This window comes from Bombina bombina, chromosome 5 (genome assembly GCF_027579735.1).
Source record: "Bombina bombina isolate aBomBom1 chromosome 5, aBomBom1.pri, whole genome shotgun sequence".
In the NCBI taxonomy this organism is placed as follows: Eukaryota; Metazoa; Chordata; class Amphibia; order Anura; family Bombinatoridae; genus Bombina; species Bombina bombina.
In genome coordinates, this window is record NC_069503.1 from 578,779,374 (window position 1) to 578,795,892 (window position 16,519).

General features: G+C 41.4%; 1 protein-coding gene across 1 annotated transcript in view; it reads right to left on the reverse strand.

Annotated features, from left to right (window-relative positions):
- Nucleotides 1-16,519, reverse strand: part of LOC128660606 (mediator of RNA polymerase II transcription subunit 12) — a 133,775-nt gene that overhangs the window by 66,452 nt on the left and 50,804 nt on the right. Inside the window, exons 5-6 of the mRNA XM_053714532.1 lie at nucleotides 12,024-12,068; nucleotides 4,729-4,797 (exon numbers count right to left, since the gene is read on the reverse strand). Coding sequence (XP_053570507.1) covers nucleotides 4,729-4,797; nucleotides 12,024-12,068 — 114 coding nt within the window. The remainder of the gene's footprint in view (nucleotides 1-4,728; nucleotides 4,798-12,023; nucleotides 12,069-16,519) is intronic.

Below are 16,519 nucleotides of genomic sequence, written 5' to 3' on the forward strand. Positions count from 1 at the left end.
ACAATAAAAATGTAACAGAAATAATCCAGAGTATCTTCCTTATTCAAATGCCGTCCGTCCCCTGCCTCCTCTTTTAGTTAATTCCCACTGATTTTACAAACCAATGAACCATTTTTGAAAAATGACTTTAAATGGACACTGAACCCAAATTTTTTCTTTCGTGATTCAGATTGAGCATGCAATTTTAAGCAACTTCCTAATTTACTCCTATTATCAAATTTTCTTCATTCTCTTTGTATCTTTATTTAAAATGCAAGAATGTAAGTTTAGATGCCTGCCCATTTTTGGTGAACAACCTGGGTTGTTCTTGCCGATTGGTGGATAAATTCACCCACCATTAAAAAAGTGCTGTCCAGGGGTCTGAATAATAAAAAAAGAAGCTTAGATGCCTTATTTCTCAAATAAAGATAGCAAGAGAACAAAGAAAAATTGATAATAGGAGTAAATTAGAAAGTTGCTTAAAATTGCATGCTCTATCTGAATCACAAAAGAAAAAAAATGGGTTCAGTGTCCCTTTAAAACTGTTTTCACATAGGGAAGCCATATTATAGAAAGTCAGAGATATCTAAAATTCTCCGCCCTGGTGAGATTATCTAAGAAGTCTCATCAGAACTGTGAGGTCCCTCAAACAATTTTAGGAAGGCAAATATTGCAGAGTTCTAGATAAGGATGACACACACATACATCACAATATAATGAGAAAAATAAAGCCTCAAAACATTTTTTGCATGATTTCTCTCCATGTCAGCAAGATCAGTAGACTCATAAGTGCTCTGTGGGTCCCAAGCAGAAATCCACACTCAGCAGCACTAGTCACAGGATTGCATCATAGCAGTGCTCTGTGGGTCCTGAATGGTACTTTTACTGTGCGTTTAACCACTTTGCCTTTGAGCTATTCCTTTAAGCCACACAAATTAAGTTTTCCCATTCATAACACAAATGGAGATACTTAAAAAAGATTGTACCCCCTTTTCTAGTAATTTAAAGAAACAGTCTACAATAGAATTGTTATTGTTTTAAAAGATAGATAATCCCTTTATTACCCATTCCTCAGTTTTACACAACCAACACAGTTATAATAATATACTTTTTACCTCTGATTACCTTGTATCTAAGAACCTTCTTCCAGCCCCCTGATCACATGACTGTGAATGTTTATTATCTATTGTCTTGCATTTAGCACTGTAATGTGCTAAATCTTAAATAACTCCCTGTGCCTGAACACAGTGTTATCTATATGGCCCATGTGTACTTTCAGTCTCTGAGTTGAAAAGTAATTTAAAAAGCCTGTGATTAGAGGCAGCCTTCAAGGGCTTAGAAATTAGCATATGAGTCTGTCTAGGTTTAGTTTCAACTAAGAATACCAAGAGAAAAAAGCAAATTTGATGAAAAAGTAAATTGGAAAGTTGATTAAAATTACAAGTCATATCTGAATAATGAAAGTTTAATTTTGACTAGACTGTCCCTTTAACTGTGAACATTAAAAGATTTGCAACTCCAATACATGAAAGTCCCGCATGGACAGCTTTACAAACCCAACCCTGCCACATATCTGTTCCTAACTGGCATCAGAGATACTGTAAATAACTGCAAATCAATGAATAGTTTGCTAACAAAATGACAGTGGCTAACTGCACCCAATGTCACAAAGGTAATTTATTATGTCAGTTTATATTGCAAGACAACAGAAAGCGGGTGTAATTACAAGTTATTTACTGCCCTTTAACTCTGAAAATTGTGGGCTTTACAATTCTCCTGATAACTGTAAATGCATACACCAGAGTTCACAAGCCCAAACCACCTACTTTCAACACAGCCATTGTATGCTCAACTTATCAAGTCATTTATTTGTCCTTATTGACAGCAGCAGAGGAGATAAGATAAAGGAAACCCACATTACAACATGGCAGTCTCAATAACATCATGAAGACAAAAACTTTACACTTATTGCTTTAATATTTAAACATCTTATTGTAAGTTACACTCATTTTGACAATTAACCCCTTAATGACCACAGCACTTTTCCATTTTCTGACCGTTTGGGACCAAGGCCATTTTTACATTTCAGCAGTGTTTGTGTTTAGCTGTAATTTTACTCTTACTCATTTACTGTACCCACACATATTATATACCGTTTTTCTCGCCATTAAATGGACTTTCTAAAGATACCATTATTTTCATCATATCTTATAATTTACTATAAAAAAATTATAAAATATGAGGAAAAAAAATGGAAAAAAACACTTTTTCTCACTTTGACCCCCAAAATCTGTTACACATCTGCAACCACCAAAAAACACTCATGCTAAATAGTTTCCAAATTTTGTCCCGAGTTTAGAAATACCTAATGTTTACATGTTCTTTGCTTTTTTTTGCAATAAATACAAGTAGCACTTTGCTATTTCCAAACCACTTTTTTTCAAACTTAGCGCTAGTTACACTGGAACACTGATATCTTCCAGGAATCCCTGAATATCCCTTGACATGTATATATATTTTTTTAGAAGACATCCCAAAGTATTGATCTAGGCCCATTTTGGTATATTTCATGCCACCATTTCACCACCAAATGCGATCAAATAAAAAAAATTGTTCACTTTTTGACACATTTTGTTACAAACTTTAGGTTTCTCACTGAATTTATTTACAAACAGCTCGTGCAATTATGGCACAAATGGTTGTAAATGCTTCTCTGGAATCCCCTTTTTTCATAAATAGCAGACATATATGGATTTGGTGTTGCTTTTTGGTAATTAGAAGGCCGCTAAATGCCACTGCGCACCACACGTGTATTATGCCCAGCAATGAAGGGGTTAATTAGGGAGCATGTAGGGAGCTTGTAGGGTTAATTTTAGCTTTATTGTAGTGTAGTAGACAACCCTAAGTATTGATCTAGGCCCATTTTGGTATATTTCATGCCACCATTTCAACGCCAAATGCGATTAAATAAATAAAAAAAAGAAGTTCTCACTGAAATCATTTACAAACAGCTTGTGCAATTATGGCACAAATGGTTGTAAATGCTTCTCTGGGATCCCCTTTGTTGAGAAATAGCAGACATACATGGCTTTGGCGTTGCTTTTTGGTAATTAGAAGGCCGCTAAATGCCGCTGCGCATCACACGTGTATTATGGCTAGCAGTGAAGGGGTTAATTAGGTAGCATGTAGGGAGCTTGCAGGGTTAATTTTAGCTTTAGTGTAGAGATCAGCCTCCCACCTGACACATTACACCCCCTGATCCCTCCCAAACAGCTCTCTTCCCTCCCCCACCCCACAATTGTCCCCGCCATGTTAAGTACTGGCAGAAGGTCTGCCAGTACTAAAAAAAAAAAAAAGCTATCCTTGATAAAAAAATTTTTTTTAACAAAGGCATATTTACATATGCTGCTCTGGAGGATCCCCCCTTAGCCCCCAACCTCCCTGATACCCCCCAAACAGCTCTTTACCCATCCCCCTCTAACTTATTAGTAGCCATCTTTGGTACTGGCAGCTGTCTGCCAGTTACCCAGTTTATAGTATAACATGTTTTTATTCTTTTTTTAAATAATTTTCTGTAGTGTAGCTTGCCCCCCCCCAAAAGACCAACCCACCACCCCCTCCCAGATCTCTTAGATCAACATATATTTACATATATTTGGCCCTCACTGCCACTTTTCTCCCATCATTTTTCTGTAGTGTAGCGGTTCCCACCCGCTCCCAACCCTGCGTGCGCCCCCTCGTGCACGCGTGCGCACCCGGCGTTCCCGCCCACGATCCCGCCCCCTCCACATCATACGGCCCATCGATGGCCGCCCACCCGCCTCCCAGACTGGCTCCCACCCACCAACGAAACCGGCCATCGATGTACGGTACAGAGAGGGCCACAGAGTGGCTCTCTCTGCATCGGATGGCCAAGGTGGGTTATTGCAGGATGCCTCGAAGTTGAGGCATCACTGCAATAACCGGAAAGCAGCTGGAAGCGAGCAGGATCGCTTCCAGCTGCTTTCCAGACCGAGGACGTACGCCCATACGTCCTCAGGCGTTAAGTGTATTTTTTTTGAGGACGTATGGCGTACGTCCTTGGTCGTTAAGGGGTTAAAGTAAAAAAGAAATCTAATGCAGGCAGTAAGCCATTACATCGGCACCAGCACGGAGGCAGCTCCTTGTGCATAACCACCTGTTATCTGAAACATGCGGTTCGAAGATAAAATATCTAGTAGATGCAGTTAACCCCATGACTGACCAAAGACACTGCAACATATTTACACTGGAGTTCTCTTTGGTAGCCATGGGGTTAACTGCATTTACTAGGTATTTTATCTCAGCACAGCATAGATGTGGCAGGAGCTGCCCTGTGTCCTAGTTTTAGTTTAGCTGCTCAAAAGAAAACTGGGGATTGTAGGGAAAATTGTTTCTTTGCTGCAGGAGGGCAGGGCTGTAAGTGTTTAGTTAGCTAAAGAAGCACACAAGCAGGAATTTTACTAAATGCTGTGAGCTCACTCCACTGGCATTCACTAATAATTGTGTATAGTTAAAAAATAAATGGAAAATACATAACATTGGCAATATAACAAAGTAGAGAAGCAGATGTATATATATGTATATATATATATATATATATATATATATATATATAAATAAATAAATAAATAGAGACAGGAACTAGGAAAGCATACACAAAGTGAAAAGGTTATTTTTAGGTAATATCTAAATAAAAAATGTGAGGCCCTTTGCCTATTGTATACATACCAAGAGCAGCTTCAGTAGAACTGCAAGTTTCCAGCTGCACCTTCAATGACTGGGGCGGGCCTTTTTCATCTGTGAATATTAAAAGGAGTCAAAATTAAACTTATGATTCATATACAGCACATAAATGTGCACAATCTTTTTATCTAAAACACTTTCAGCAGCACCAGCTCCAACTGAGCATGTGCAAGAATTAACCGAATATAAATATATGTACAATATTTTGCGATTGGCTGATGGCTGTCATGTGATGCTGTGGCAAAGAGAATTGAACAGATTTATTTTGGTAAAAAAGAAAAGAAAAATTCACGACTAATTTGATATTCAATTGTCTTTATCGTGCATTTGTTATGTTATTTTACTGTGTTAACGGTCCTTTAAAACAGAACAGTATAAATAGCGTAAAAATTTAAGCTTTCTAGGGACTTGAATATTGCATTAAGGAATATATAATTGTCTTGTGTATTTGAATTTAGAAAGCACAAAGACCAATTACAGAAATATTAATTTCTGATGTAATAATAAATCATTGAAATGGTTTTTAAGTTAAACTATGTCCCATAGATTGATAATGAAAATAAAGCAGCTGTAAACATGCAGTGATGAGTCACAGTTACAGGCTGTCGGGGACATCAATAGCTTGGGATAGCAGTTTTGCTATCATTTTCAAGAGACATTTCAAGGTATTGGGAAAAAGTTATGTATTATTTAGAAGGAATTTAAAAAAGCTGTTTTGGTGTTCTGCTCAAAGAATCGGTAAATGCTTAAAGGGACATTAACCACTAAATAAATGCTAGATAGAATGAAGCATTGAAAGAATAGATTAGTCAGAAAAAAATGTAGATGTATTTTTTAAAGTTTCCTTAGCTGTTTAAATATTGACAAACTAAGTGTAAAGTTTTAGTGTCTATAAAACAACGGGAGCTGCCCTGTTGTAACTTAATTTACCTACTCTGCTGTGGCCAATTAGGGACAGTTCTAAATAGGTCAGAGTGTGCAGCCATTTTTAACAGGAACCGAAAAGCTCAATATATCAGAATTCAATTACAGGAATAGGGGACAAAATAAATAATGAAAGTATATTGCAGTGTATATATATATATATATATATATATATATATATGTATATATATACACATACACACACTACTTAGGTACTAGCAGACAGTCTGCAGGTTAGATTTTTTTTCCTGTAGTGATCACCCCCTACCCTCCCACCTCCCTAATCCCCCCCAAATAGCTATCTAACCCTCCCCCCTCCGACTAATTGCAGACATTTTAAGCACTGGCAGCTGTCTGCCAGTAACCATATTTATATACTTTTCATTTTTCTGTAGTCTGGTGGTTCCCCACCACCACCCTCTTAATATCATTAGCTAGGAACCTCTCCACTCCTCTTGTTTCCCTGTAATTCCTACCTCTCCCTTATTTTCTTTTCTGCAGTGTACGGCCCACCCCCCTCCCTCAGCTGCAGGATCACCCACCCACCTCCCACTGGCACCAGCAGTTTATCGTTGCATATGATAAACACAGATAGAGCATGTGCTTTTAAACAACTTTCCAATTTACTTCTATTATCTATTTTTGTTTTGTTCTCTTGGTATCCTTTGTTGAAAAATATACCTAGATAGGATAAGGAGCTGCCATTTGGTGGCTGCACATATTTGCCTCCTGTCATTGGCTCATCCAAAGTGTTCAGCAGCTCCCAGTAGTGCGTTGCCGCTTCTTCAAAAAATGATAGCAAGAAAATGAAGCAAACAAAAATATATGATAGAAGTAAATGGAAAAGTGGTTTAAAAACAAAAATGTATGCTTACCTGATAAATTTCTCTCTTTCCAGATATGGTGAGTCCACGTCGTCATTTACTGTTGGGAATATCACTCCTGGCCAGCAGGAGGAGGCAAAGAGCACCATAGCAAAGCTGTTAAACATCACTTCCCTTTCCACAAACCCCAGTCATTCGACCGAAGGGAAATTAAGAAAAAGGAGTAACACAAATGTGTAGAGGTGCCTGGGGTTTAGTAAAAAAAAACTGTCCTAAAATAAAAGGGCAGGGTCGTGGACTCACCATATCCGGAAATAAATACAATTTATCAGGTAAGCATAAATTTTGTTTTCTTGCCTAAGAAATGGCGAGTCCATGTCATCATTTACTGTTGGAAACCAATACCCAAGCTAGAGGACACAGATGACTAGGGAGGGACAAGACAGGTAGACCTAAATAAAAGGCACTACAATTTGAAGAACCTTTCTCCCAAAAGAAACCTCAGCTGAGGCAAAAGAATCAAATGTGAACCTTTGGAAAAAGAATGTAGAGAACCAAGTTGCAGCCCTGCAAATCTGTTCCACAGAAGCTTTATTTTTGAAAGCCCCAGAAAAAGGAAAACAGTCCTCGGAATGAACCATGATATTCTCAGGAGGCTGCTAACCAGCAGCCTCATATGCAAAAGCAATATACTTCTCAACCAGAAAGAAAAAGTAGCAGCAGTCGCTTTCTGACCTATATGCTTTACAGAGAAACAACAAACAAAGCAGGAGACTATGAAAATTCATAGTAGCCTGAGATAGAATCTTAGAGCATGCACACATCCAAGTTATGCAAACGTTCCTTATGAAAAGAAGGATTAGGACATAGAAACAATCTGTAGATTGTTGTTCCTTCTCTAACTGAAACCACTATAGGAAGAAATTCCAACTTAGAACAAAAAACAGCCTTATCAGTATGAGAAATCAAACAAGGCGAATCATACTGCAAAGCCGAGAGTTCCGAGACTCTCCGAGCAGAAAAAAACAGGAATAAAAAAAACAAAAGCCTCCAAGATAAAAGCTTAATATCTATGGAATAAAATGGCTCAAACTGAGCATGCTGCAAGACCTTAAGAACAAGATAAAGGCTCCAAAAGAAGCAACAGACTTAAACACAGGCCTGATACTTACCAGGGCCTGACAAAAGATTACACATCCGCCAGACCCTTGAATAACAAAAAAGGGAAATGCAGAAAACTGAAAAACCGTTCTCCAGACCTACCCGGAGAAAGGAAAAAGAAAGGAAAAAACCTAGGAATCCTGACCCTTCTTTCAAGATTAGCCCTGGGATTTACAGCAATAAGGGAATTACACCATACCGTATGGTAAAAGTTACCAGTAACAGGCTTGCAAAACTGAATCATAATCATGATCACAATGATCGATTCAGAAACCCACGCTTAGATAGAACTAATCTTTCAATCTCAAGGCAGAAAGCTTCAGAGAAACGAAATTTGAAATAAAGGTATGGACCTTGAATTAGAAGGTCCTTCCCTCAAGAACAACCACCAAGGTGGAAGAGATACATCTCTGCTAGGTCTGCATGCCAGAACCAGAGAGATTATGCAGGAACTCCTAAAATACCGCTGCTCGCTTCTCTACGAGCACTGACTTGTGGAAGGAGATCAAAACATAGGAACATGAATGTCAGACTGAAATCCCAAGTAATCGCCAGATAATTTAATAGAGCAGCTTGCTGATCTCCTGACCTATAAAACATACCTTGGAAACTTGGCGAACTCCCAACTCCAAAACACCCCTATTAGAGGGTTAACCTGGAGAACACCTCCGGAAGAAGTGCCCACTCCCAGGGAAAAAAAAATAATATAACTTCTGAATAAGTCTGGTCCCTGTATCCACTCATGAAACGTGAACAAGCAACAAATATGAGCTCCCGCCCCCGAACAATCCACGCCTTTCATGGCTAAGGAACTCCAGGTTCCTCCTAGGTGGTTGATGTAAACCACTGAGATGAAATTGTCCATCAAGAACCTGAAAATCCAGGCTAAAGACAACGGAGGCCAAGCCATCAGAGCATTGTAGATCGCTCTGAACTCCAAGATGGTTATAGGAAGAGCAGACTCCTCCCAAGTCCATAGTCACCAACCGAACAGGCTGGCGACCGTGGTCCCTATTATTCAGGAAGATCTCCGGAAGCATGTGCCGTGAGACAGATGCTCCTGAGGAAACTACCACAGAGAAGAATCTCATGTTGACAGATCTTAATCTATTCTCCAAGATAGAAGCACATGATCCCCGTTCCACTCCCTGAGCATGCATAACAGCAGACTCTCAGATGGAATCAAGCAAAAGGATGATATCCAATGAATCAACCATCAGACCAATTACCTCTATACATAGAGCCCCTGAGGGGCCGAACAGAAAACTGCACAGAGGTAATATAAAAGATTCCTTGATTTATGGTTCCTAAGACAACCACCCTTGTGGCTGGAACAAGGGAACTCATTTTCAGATTCACTTCCCATCTGTGGGAAAGAAGAAAAGATCAGATCTCTGAATGAGAGTTTGCTTGTTGAAGAGAGGCGCCTGAACCATTATGTCGTCCAGTAAGGGCACCACAGCAATTCCCTGAAAACTGATCACTGCAAAGATAGACAGAAAATCAAATCTCAGGACTTGAAAATACACGTCCTCCCTGTCTATGGCCACCATAGACTGACCCTCTTAGACCAAAGGAAGAATGGACCCACAGGTTTTCATTTAGAAGGATGGTAGCCTTAGAAACTTGAGACACTTATAGTCTACGATTGGACAAAAAATTCCCACGAACAGGGATGAAAAGCATCCTAGACCCTGTTCCTATACAGAAAAAGTGACAATCACTCACATAGAAGAGAGGTCCCCAACAACACTTCAAAAATGCCTTGCTGTTAATTGGCCTGCAGATAATTGAGAGGTAAAACCTGCCTCTGGAAGGAAAGGTATAATTCTATGTAATAACCCTGAGATACTGTGTCCGCAGCCTATCTGGGACGTCTCGTATCCATGTTTGAAGACTGAGAAATCCAGCACCCCACTTGATCCGATCCCCGATTGGGGGCAAACTCTTTAAGGTCTATTCATCTGTCATGTTGAAGAACAGACCCTACTCCACCAGAAAAATCAGAATCCAACAAGGTCTTACCCTTGTAAGGAAGCGCAGGAACCTTGGACTCCACCTTGGAATCCACTGACCAAGAATATAGCCACTATGCCCCGCGGGTGAGCACGGCTAAGCCAGAAATCTTAGCTTCCAGCTTAAAAACTTACATGGTAGCATCGGAAATAAAGAATTGGTGAGCTAAAACAGGCCATAATTCTGTACTGGATCTCCTGCAAAGGAGTCCTACCAAAATGGAATCTGTTGCACTTGACCAGTGGCCATAAACTTCCATATAAGCTTCCAGCTTAGACCATGGATTCTTAAAAGAGTAGCTATCTTCTAAAGGAACTGTAGTTCTCATAGTCAGAGGAGAAATGGTCCCTACTACTTAGGCAGCGTGCAACATGATGGATAATGGAGACAGCGACAGGAAACATTTTTGTAAAGACAGGAGAGAGGGAGAGAGGAATCTCTGACTACTCCTATTCCTGTGAAAAATCGCAGAGCATTGTCTGGAACATGAAAAACTTTGACAGTGGAATTCTAGTATGAATAAAATGTACTAGAGATGCCCTCTGCCCTTCAGTGCCAAACTCCCCAACTGGGAGAAAAACAGCACTTAACTGCATCTAGCCATCCGGCAGGAGGACAGCCTACCAGGTGTGAGAGGAGGCCACTCCTCACAGAGACCTGTAGCAAGAGAAAGAACAGTGTAAACCACTCAGGCTTTCTATACATAGGGCAGCAACATGTTAGAAAAATGCAGTTTAGCCCACTTCACAAGTTCCTAACTGCTTTAAAGTCACCACTGCCCTACTGAAGAGACTAACGTGGACTACGGCTAGACCAATCTTTGAAAAACTTAAATTATGCTTACCTGATAATTTTCTTTTCTTCTGACGGGAAGAGTCCACAAAATATGGACAAGCACTAAACGGCACCAGACAGCTAATGAGCAGACTCTGTCGCCACTCTGTCAGAATACGGAAGTGGAATACAACGCAACCGCACCCGGTCACGAGGTGCACTGTGCAAGGCAAAAAAAAGGGTGCGCAAGTCTAAAAAGACTGCACCAACTGATAAGGCCGTTATGTTCCGAATAACCATGAGCCCAAGTATCACTACACATTAGCAGACAAAATAACATAAACATGGTTAAAAGCCCCCCCCTGATCCATAACCCCCTCAGGAGATATTGACCCTTGATTCCTTTAAGATAAAGGAGTCCCACTGGGACCCTGTTTCCTTCGTTAACAATATATTTACATATTTAAATAAAATGAAACTGATCTTACCGGAAGCTGCTTTGTGGAACAGGAACACGGCCCTTCAAGTGTGACAGATAGTAGCCTCGCTTCTGACATGGACTTGAGTGAATAAAGGCATGCAGCGAAACTCGTCAACGCTGATTGCCAAGGAGCTGTTAATATGAGTAGGGATGGTTTCGCAGAAATACACTCCCTGCATCTCCCGACTCTAACCTTCATCCATGCTCTCACTGAGAGGCTGATAGGATTACTTAAAACTCCAGTGTCATTTTGAAGAGTACTATCCTCCATAAGAGACTATCTTTAATCTTCCGACACTTCTCTGCCAACCTCCTGTGACGAAAGGCAAAGAATGACTGGGGGATGAAGGAAGTGGGGGAGGTATTTAACTCTTTGGCTGGGGTGTCTTTGCCTCCTCCTGGTGGCCAGGCTCTGAATGCAGCTGTGGACTCTTCCCGTTTAAGAAAGACAGAGTAAATCTACTCTGGTTTCTAAAATCTTGCTTGTAGCAAAATAAATCCAATTTTCTTCCGACACCAAAACTTCACCTCCTCCATGCACCAAGGCAAACAGAATGACTGGGGTTTGTGGGAAGGGAAGCGATACTTAAAAGCTTTGTTGTGGTGCTCTTTGCCTCCTCCTGCTGGCCAGGAGTGATATTACAAACAGTAAATGATGACGTTGTGGACTCACCATATCTTACATGCTCTCTCACTGGTTTCCAAACCTGTCCTCAGGCTTCCCTAACAGGATAATTAATTTCAGGATAATAACCATGTTTGCTAATCAGCTGAGTATTTCACCTGCGCTTCAGTTCAGATATCCTCAAAATCTGGCCTACTAGAGAGGTCTGAGCACATGTTTGAAAACCAGTGCTCTATCTGAATCACGAAAGAAAATGTTTGAGCTTCATGTCCCTTTAAGTAGCTGGTTTTGTACATTGCAATCACCACCCATAAAGAAAATGTGACACAAGAAGTATCTAAAATAAATGTAGTCCAAAAATAGCACTGCACGGTGCATTCTAACATATTTTTCATAACTAAAGTTGATAGGTATTTAACATTACTGAAAAGACATATGGAATCAAGCTATGAAAGGGTGAAAAAATTAACCTTACCGGGAGCTTCCGTTATGGGATTATCTTGCTCATCGGCAGGCTTTCCTGAAAAGATGCAAAGAATACACAACTTTAAATATATATAAATAAATATTTAACTTAAATATTTAACTTTTTATATGCACTGTATATATGTGTATGTATGTATGTGTATACACACATACATACACATATATACAAGTGGATATAAAAAGTCTACACACCCCTGTTAAAAACAGAATTTATGTTTACCTGATAAATTACTTTCTCCAACGGTGTGTCCGGTCCACGGCGTCATCCTTACTTGTGGGATATTCTCCTCCCCAACAGGAAATGGCAAAGAGCCCAGCAAAGCTGGTCACATGATCCCTCCTAGGCTCCGCCTTCCCCAGTCATTCGACCGACGTAAAGGAGGAATATTTGCATAGGAGAAACCATATGATACCGTGGTGACTGTAGTTAAAGAAAATAAATTATCAGACCTGATTAAAAAACCAGGGCGGGCCGTGGACCGGACACACCGTTGGAGAAAGTAATTTATCAGGTAAACATAAATTCTGTTTTCTCCAACATAGGTGTGTCCGGTCCACGGCGTCATCCTTACTTGTGGGAACCAATACCAAAGCTTTAGGACACGGATGAAGGGAGGGAGCAAATCAGGTCACCTAGATGGAAGGCACCACGGCTTGCAAAACCTTTCTCCCAAAAATAGCCTCAGAAGAAGCAAAAGTATCAAACTTGTAAAATTTAGTAAAAGTGTGCAGTGAAGACCAAGTCGCTGCCTTACATATCTGATCAACAGAAGCCTCGTTCTTGAAGGCCCATGTGGAAGCCACAGCCCTAGTGGAATGAGCTGTGATTCTGTCAGGAGGCTGCCGTCCGGCAGTCTCGTAAGCCAATCTGATGATGCTTTTAATCCAAAAAGAGAGAGAGGTAGAAGTTGCTTTTTGACCTCTCCTTTTACCAGAATAAACAACAAACAAGGAAGATGTTTGTCTAAAATCCTTTGTAGCATCTAAATAGAATTTTAGAGCACGAACAACATCCAAATTGTGCAACAAACGTTCCTTCTTTGAAACTGGATTCAGACACAAAGAAGGCACGACTATCTCCTGGTTAATGTTTTTGTTAGAAACAACTTTCGGAAGAAAACCAGGTTTAGTACGTAAAACCACCTCATCTGCATGGAACACCAGATAAGGAGGAGAACACTGCAGAGCAGATAATTCTGAAACTCTTCTAGCAGAAGAAATTGCAACCAAAAACAAAACTTTCCAAGATAATAACTTAATATCAACGGAATGTAAGGGTTCAAACGGAACCCCCTGAAGAACTGAAAGAACTAAATTGAGACTCCAAGGAGGAGTCAAAGGTTTGTAAACAGGCTTGATTCTAACCAGAGCCTGAACAAAGGCTTGAACATCTGGCACAGCTGCCAGCTTTTTGTGAAGTAACACAGACAAGGCAGAAATATGTCCCTTCAAAGAACTTGCAGATAATCCTTTCTCCAAACCTTCTTGAAGAAAGGATAGAATCTTAGGAATTTTTACCTTGTCCCAAGGGAATCCTTTAGATTCACACCAACAGATATATTTTTTCCATATTTTGTGGTAAATTTTTCTAGTTACAGGCTTTCTGGCCTGAACAAGAGTATCAATGACAGAATCTGAGAATCCTCGCTTTGATAAGATCAAGCGTTCAATCTCCAAGCAGTCAGTTGGAGTGAGACCAGATTCGGATGTTCGAACGGACCTTGAACAAGAAGGTCTCGTCTCAAAGGTAGCTTCCATGGTGGAGCCGATGACATATTCACCAGGTCTGCATACCAAGTCCTGCGTGGCCACGCAGGAGCTATCAAGATCACCGATGCCCTCTCCTGATTGATCCTGGCTACCAGCCTGGGGATGAGAGGAAACGGCGGGAATACATAAGCTAGTTTGAAGGTCCAAGGTGCTACTAGTGCATCTACTAGAGTCGCCTTGGGATCCCTGGATCTGGACGCGTAGCAAGGAACCTTGAAGTTCTGACGAGAGGCCATCAGATCCATGTTTGGAATGCCCCACAGTTGAGTAATTTGGGCAAAGATTTCCGGATGGAGTTCCCACTCCCCCGGATGAAATGTCTGACGACTCAGAAAATCCGCTTCCCAATTTTCCACTCCTGGGATGTGGATTGCAGACAAGTGGCAGGAGTGAATCTCCGCCCATTGAATGATTTTGGTCACTTCTTCCATCGCCAGGGAACTCCTTGTTCCCCCCTGATGGTTGATGTACGCAACAGTTGTCATGTTGTCTGATTGAAACCGTATGAACTTGGCCTTTGCTAGCTGAGGCCAAGCCTTGAGAGCATTGAATATCGCTCTCAGTTCCAGAATATTTATCGGTAGAAGAGATTCTTCCCGAGACCAAAGACCCTGAGCTTTCAGGGGTCCCCAGACCGCGCCCCAGCCCACCAGACTGGCGTCGGTCGTGACAATGACCCACTCTGGTCTGCGGAAGCTCATCCCCTGTGACAGGTTGTCCAGGGACAGCCACCAACGGAGTGAATCTCTGGTCCTCTGATTTACTTGTATCGTCGGAGACAAGTCTGTATAGTCCCCATTCCACTGACTGAGCATGCACAGTTGTAATGGTCTTAGATGAATGCGCGCAAAAGGAACTATGTCCATTGTCGCTACCATCAAACCTATTACTTCCATGCACTGCGCTATGGAAGGAAGAGGAACAGAATGAAGTATTTGACAAGAGTTCAGAAGTTTTGTTTTTCTGGCCTCTGTCAGAAAAATCCTCATTTCTAAGGAGTCTATTATTGTTCCCAAGAAGGGAACCCTTGTTGACGGAGATAGAGAACTCTTTTCTACGTTCACTTTCCATCCGTGAGATCTGAGAAAGGCCAGGACAATGTCCGTGTGAGCCTTTGCTTGAGGAAGGGACGACGCTTGAATCAGAATGTCGTCCAAGTAAGGTACTACTGCAATGCCCCTTGGTCTTAGCACCGCTAGAAGGGACCCTAGTACCTTTGTGAAAATCCTTGGAGCAGTGGCTAATCCGAACGGAAGTGCCACAAACTGGTAATGCTTGTCCAGGAATGCGAACCTTAGGAACCGATGATGTTCCTTGTGGATAGGAATATGTAGATACGCATCCTTTAAATCAACCGTGGTCATGAATTGACCTTCCTGGATGGAAGGAAGAATTGTTCGAATGGTTTCCATTTGAACGATGGAACCTTGAGAAACTTGTTTAGGATCTTGAGATCTAAGATTGGTCTGAACGTTCCCTCTTTTTTGGGAACTACGAACAGATTGGAGTAGAACCCCATCCCTTGTTCTCCTAATGGAACAGGATGAATCACTCCCATTTTTAACAGGTCTTCTACACAATGCAAGAATGCCTGTTTTTTCATGTGGTCTGAAGACAATTGAGACCTGTGGAACCTCCCCCTTGGGGGAAGCCCCTTGAATTCCAGAAGATAACCTTGGGAGACTATTTCTAGCGCCCAAGGATCCAGAACATCTCTTGCCCAAGCCTGAGCGAAGAGAGAGAGTCTGCCCCCCACCAGATCCGGTCCCGGATCGGGGGCCAACATCTCATGCTGTCTTGGTAGCAGTGGCAGGTTTCTTGGCCTGCTTTCCTTTGTTCCAGCCTTGCATTGGTCTCCAGGCTGGTTTGGCTTGAGAAGTATTACCCTCCTGCTTAGAGGACGTAGCACTTGGGGCTGGTCCGTTTCTGCGAAAGGGACGAAAATTAGGTTTATTTTTGGCCTTGAAAGACCTATCCTGAGGAAGGGCGTGGCCCTTGCCCCCAGTGATATCAGAGATAATCTCTTTCAAGTCAGGGCCAAACAGCGTTTTCCCCTTGAAAGGAATGTTAAGCAATTTGTTCTTGGAAGACGCATCCGCTGACCAAGATTTTAACCAAAGCGCTCTGCGCGCCACAATAGCAAACCCAGAATTTTTCGCTGCTAACCTAGCCAATTGCAAAGTGGCGTCTAGGGTGAAAGAATTAGCCAATTTGAGAGCACGGATTCTGTCCATAATCTCCTCATAAGAAGAAGAATTATTAGTGATCGCCTTTTCTAGCTCATCGAACCAGAAACACGCGGCTGTAGTGACAGGGACAATGCATGAAATTGGTTGTAGAAGGTAACCTTGCTGAACAAACATCTTTTTAAGCAAACCTTCTAATTTTTTATCCATAGGATCTTTGAAAGCACAACTATCTTCTATGGGTATAGTGGTGCGTTTGTTTAGAGTAGAAACCGCCCCCTCGACCTTGGGGACTGTCTGCCATAAGTCCTTTCTGGGGTCGACCATAGGAAACAATTTTTTAAATATGGGAGGAGGGACGAAAGGTATACCGGGCCTTTCCCATTCTTTATTTACAATGTCCGCCACCCGCTTGGGTATAGGAAAAGCTTCGGGGGGCCCCGGGACCTCTAGGAACTTGTCCATTTTACATAGTTTCTCTGGAATGACCAAATTCTCACAATCATCCAGAGTGGATAACACCTCCTTA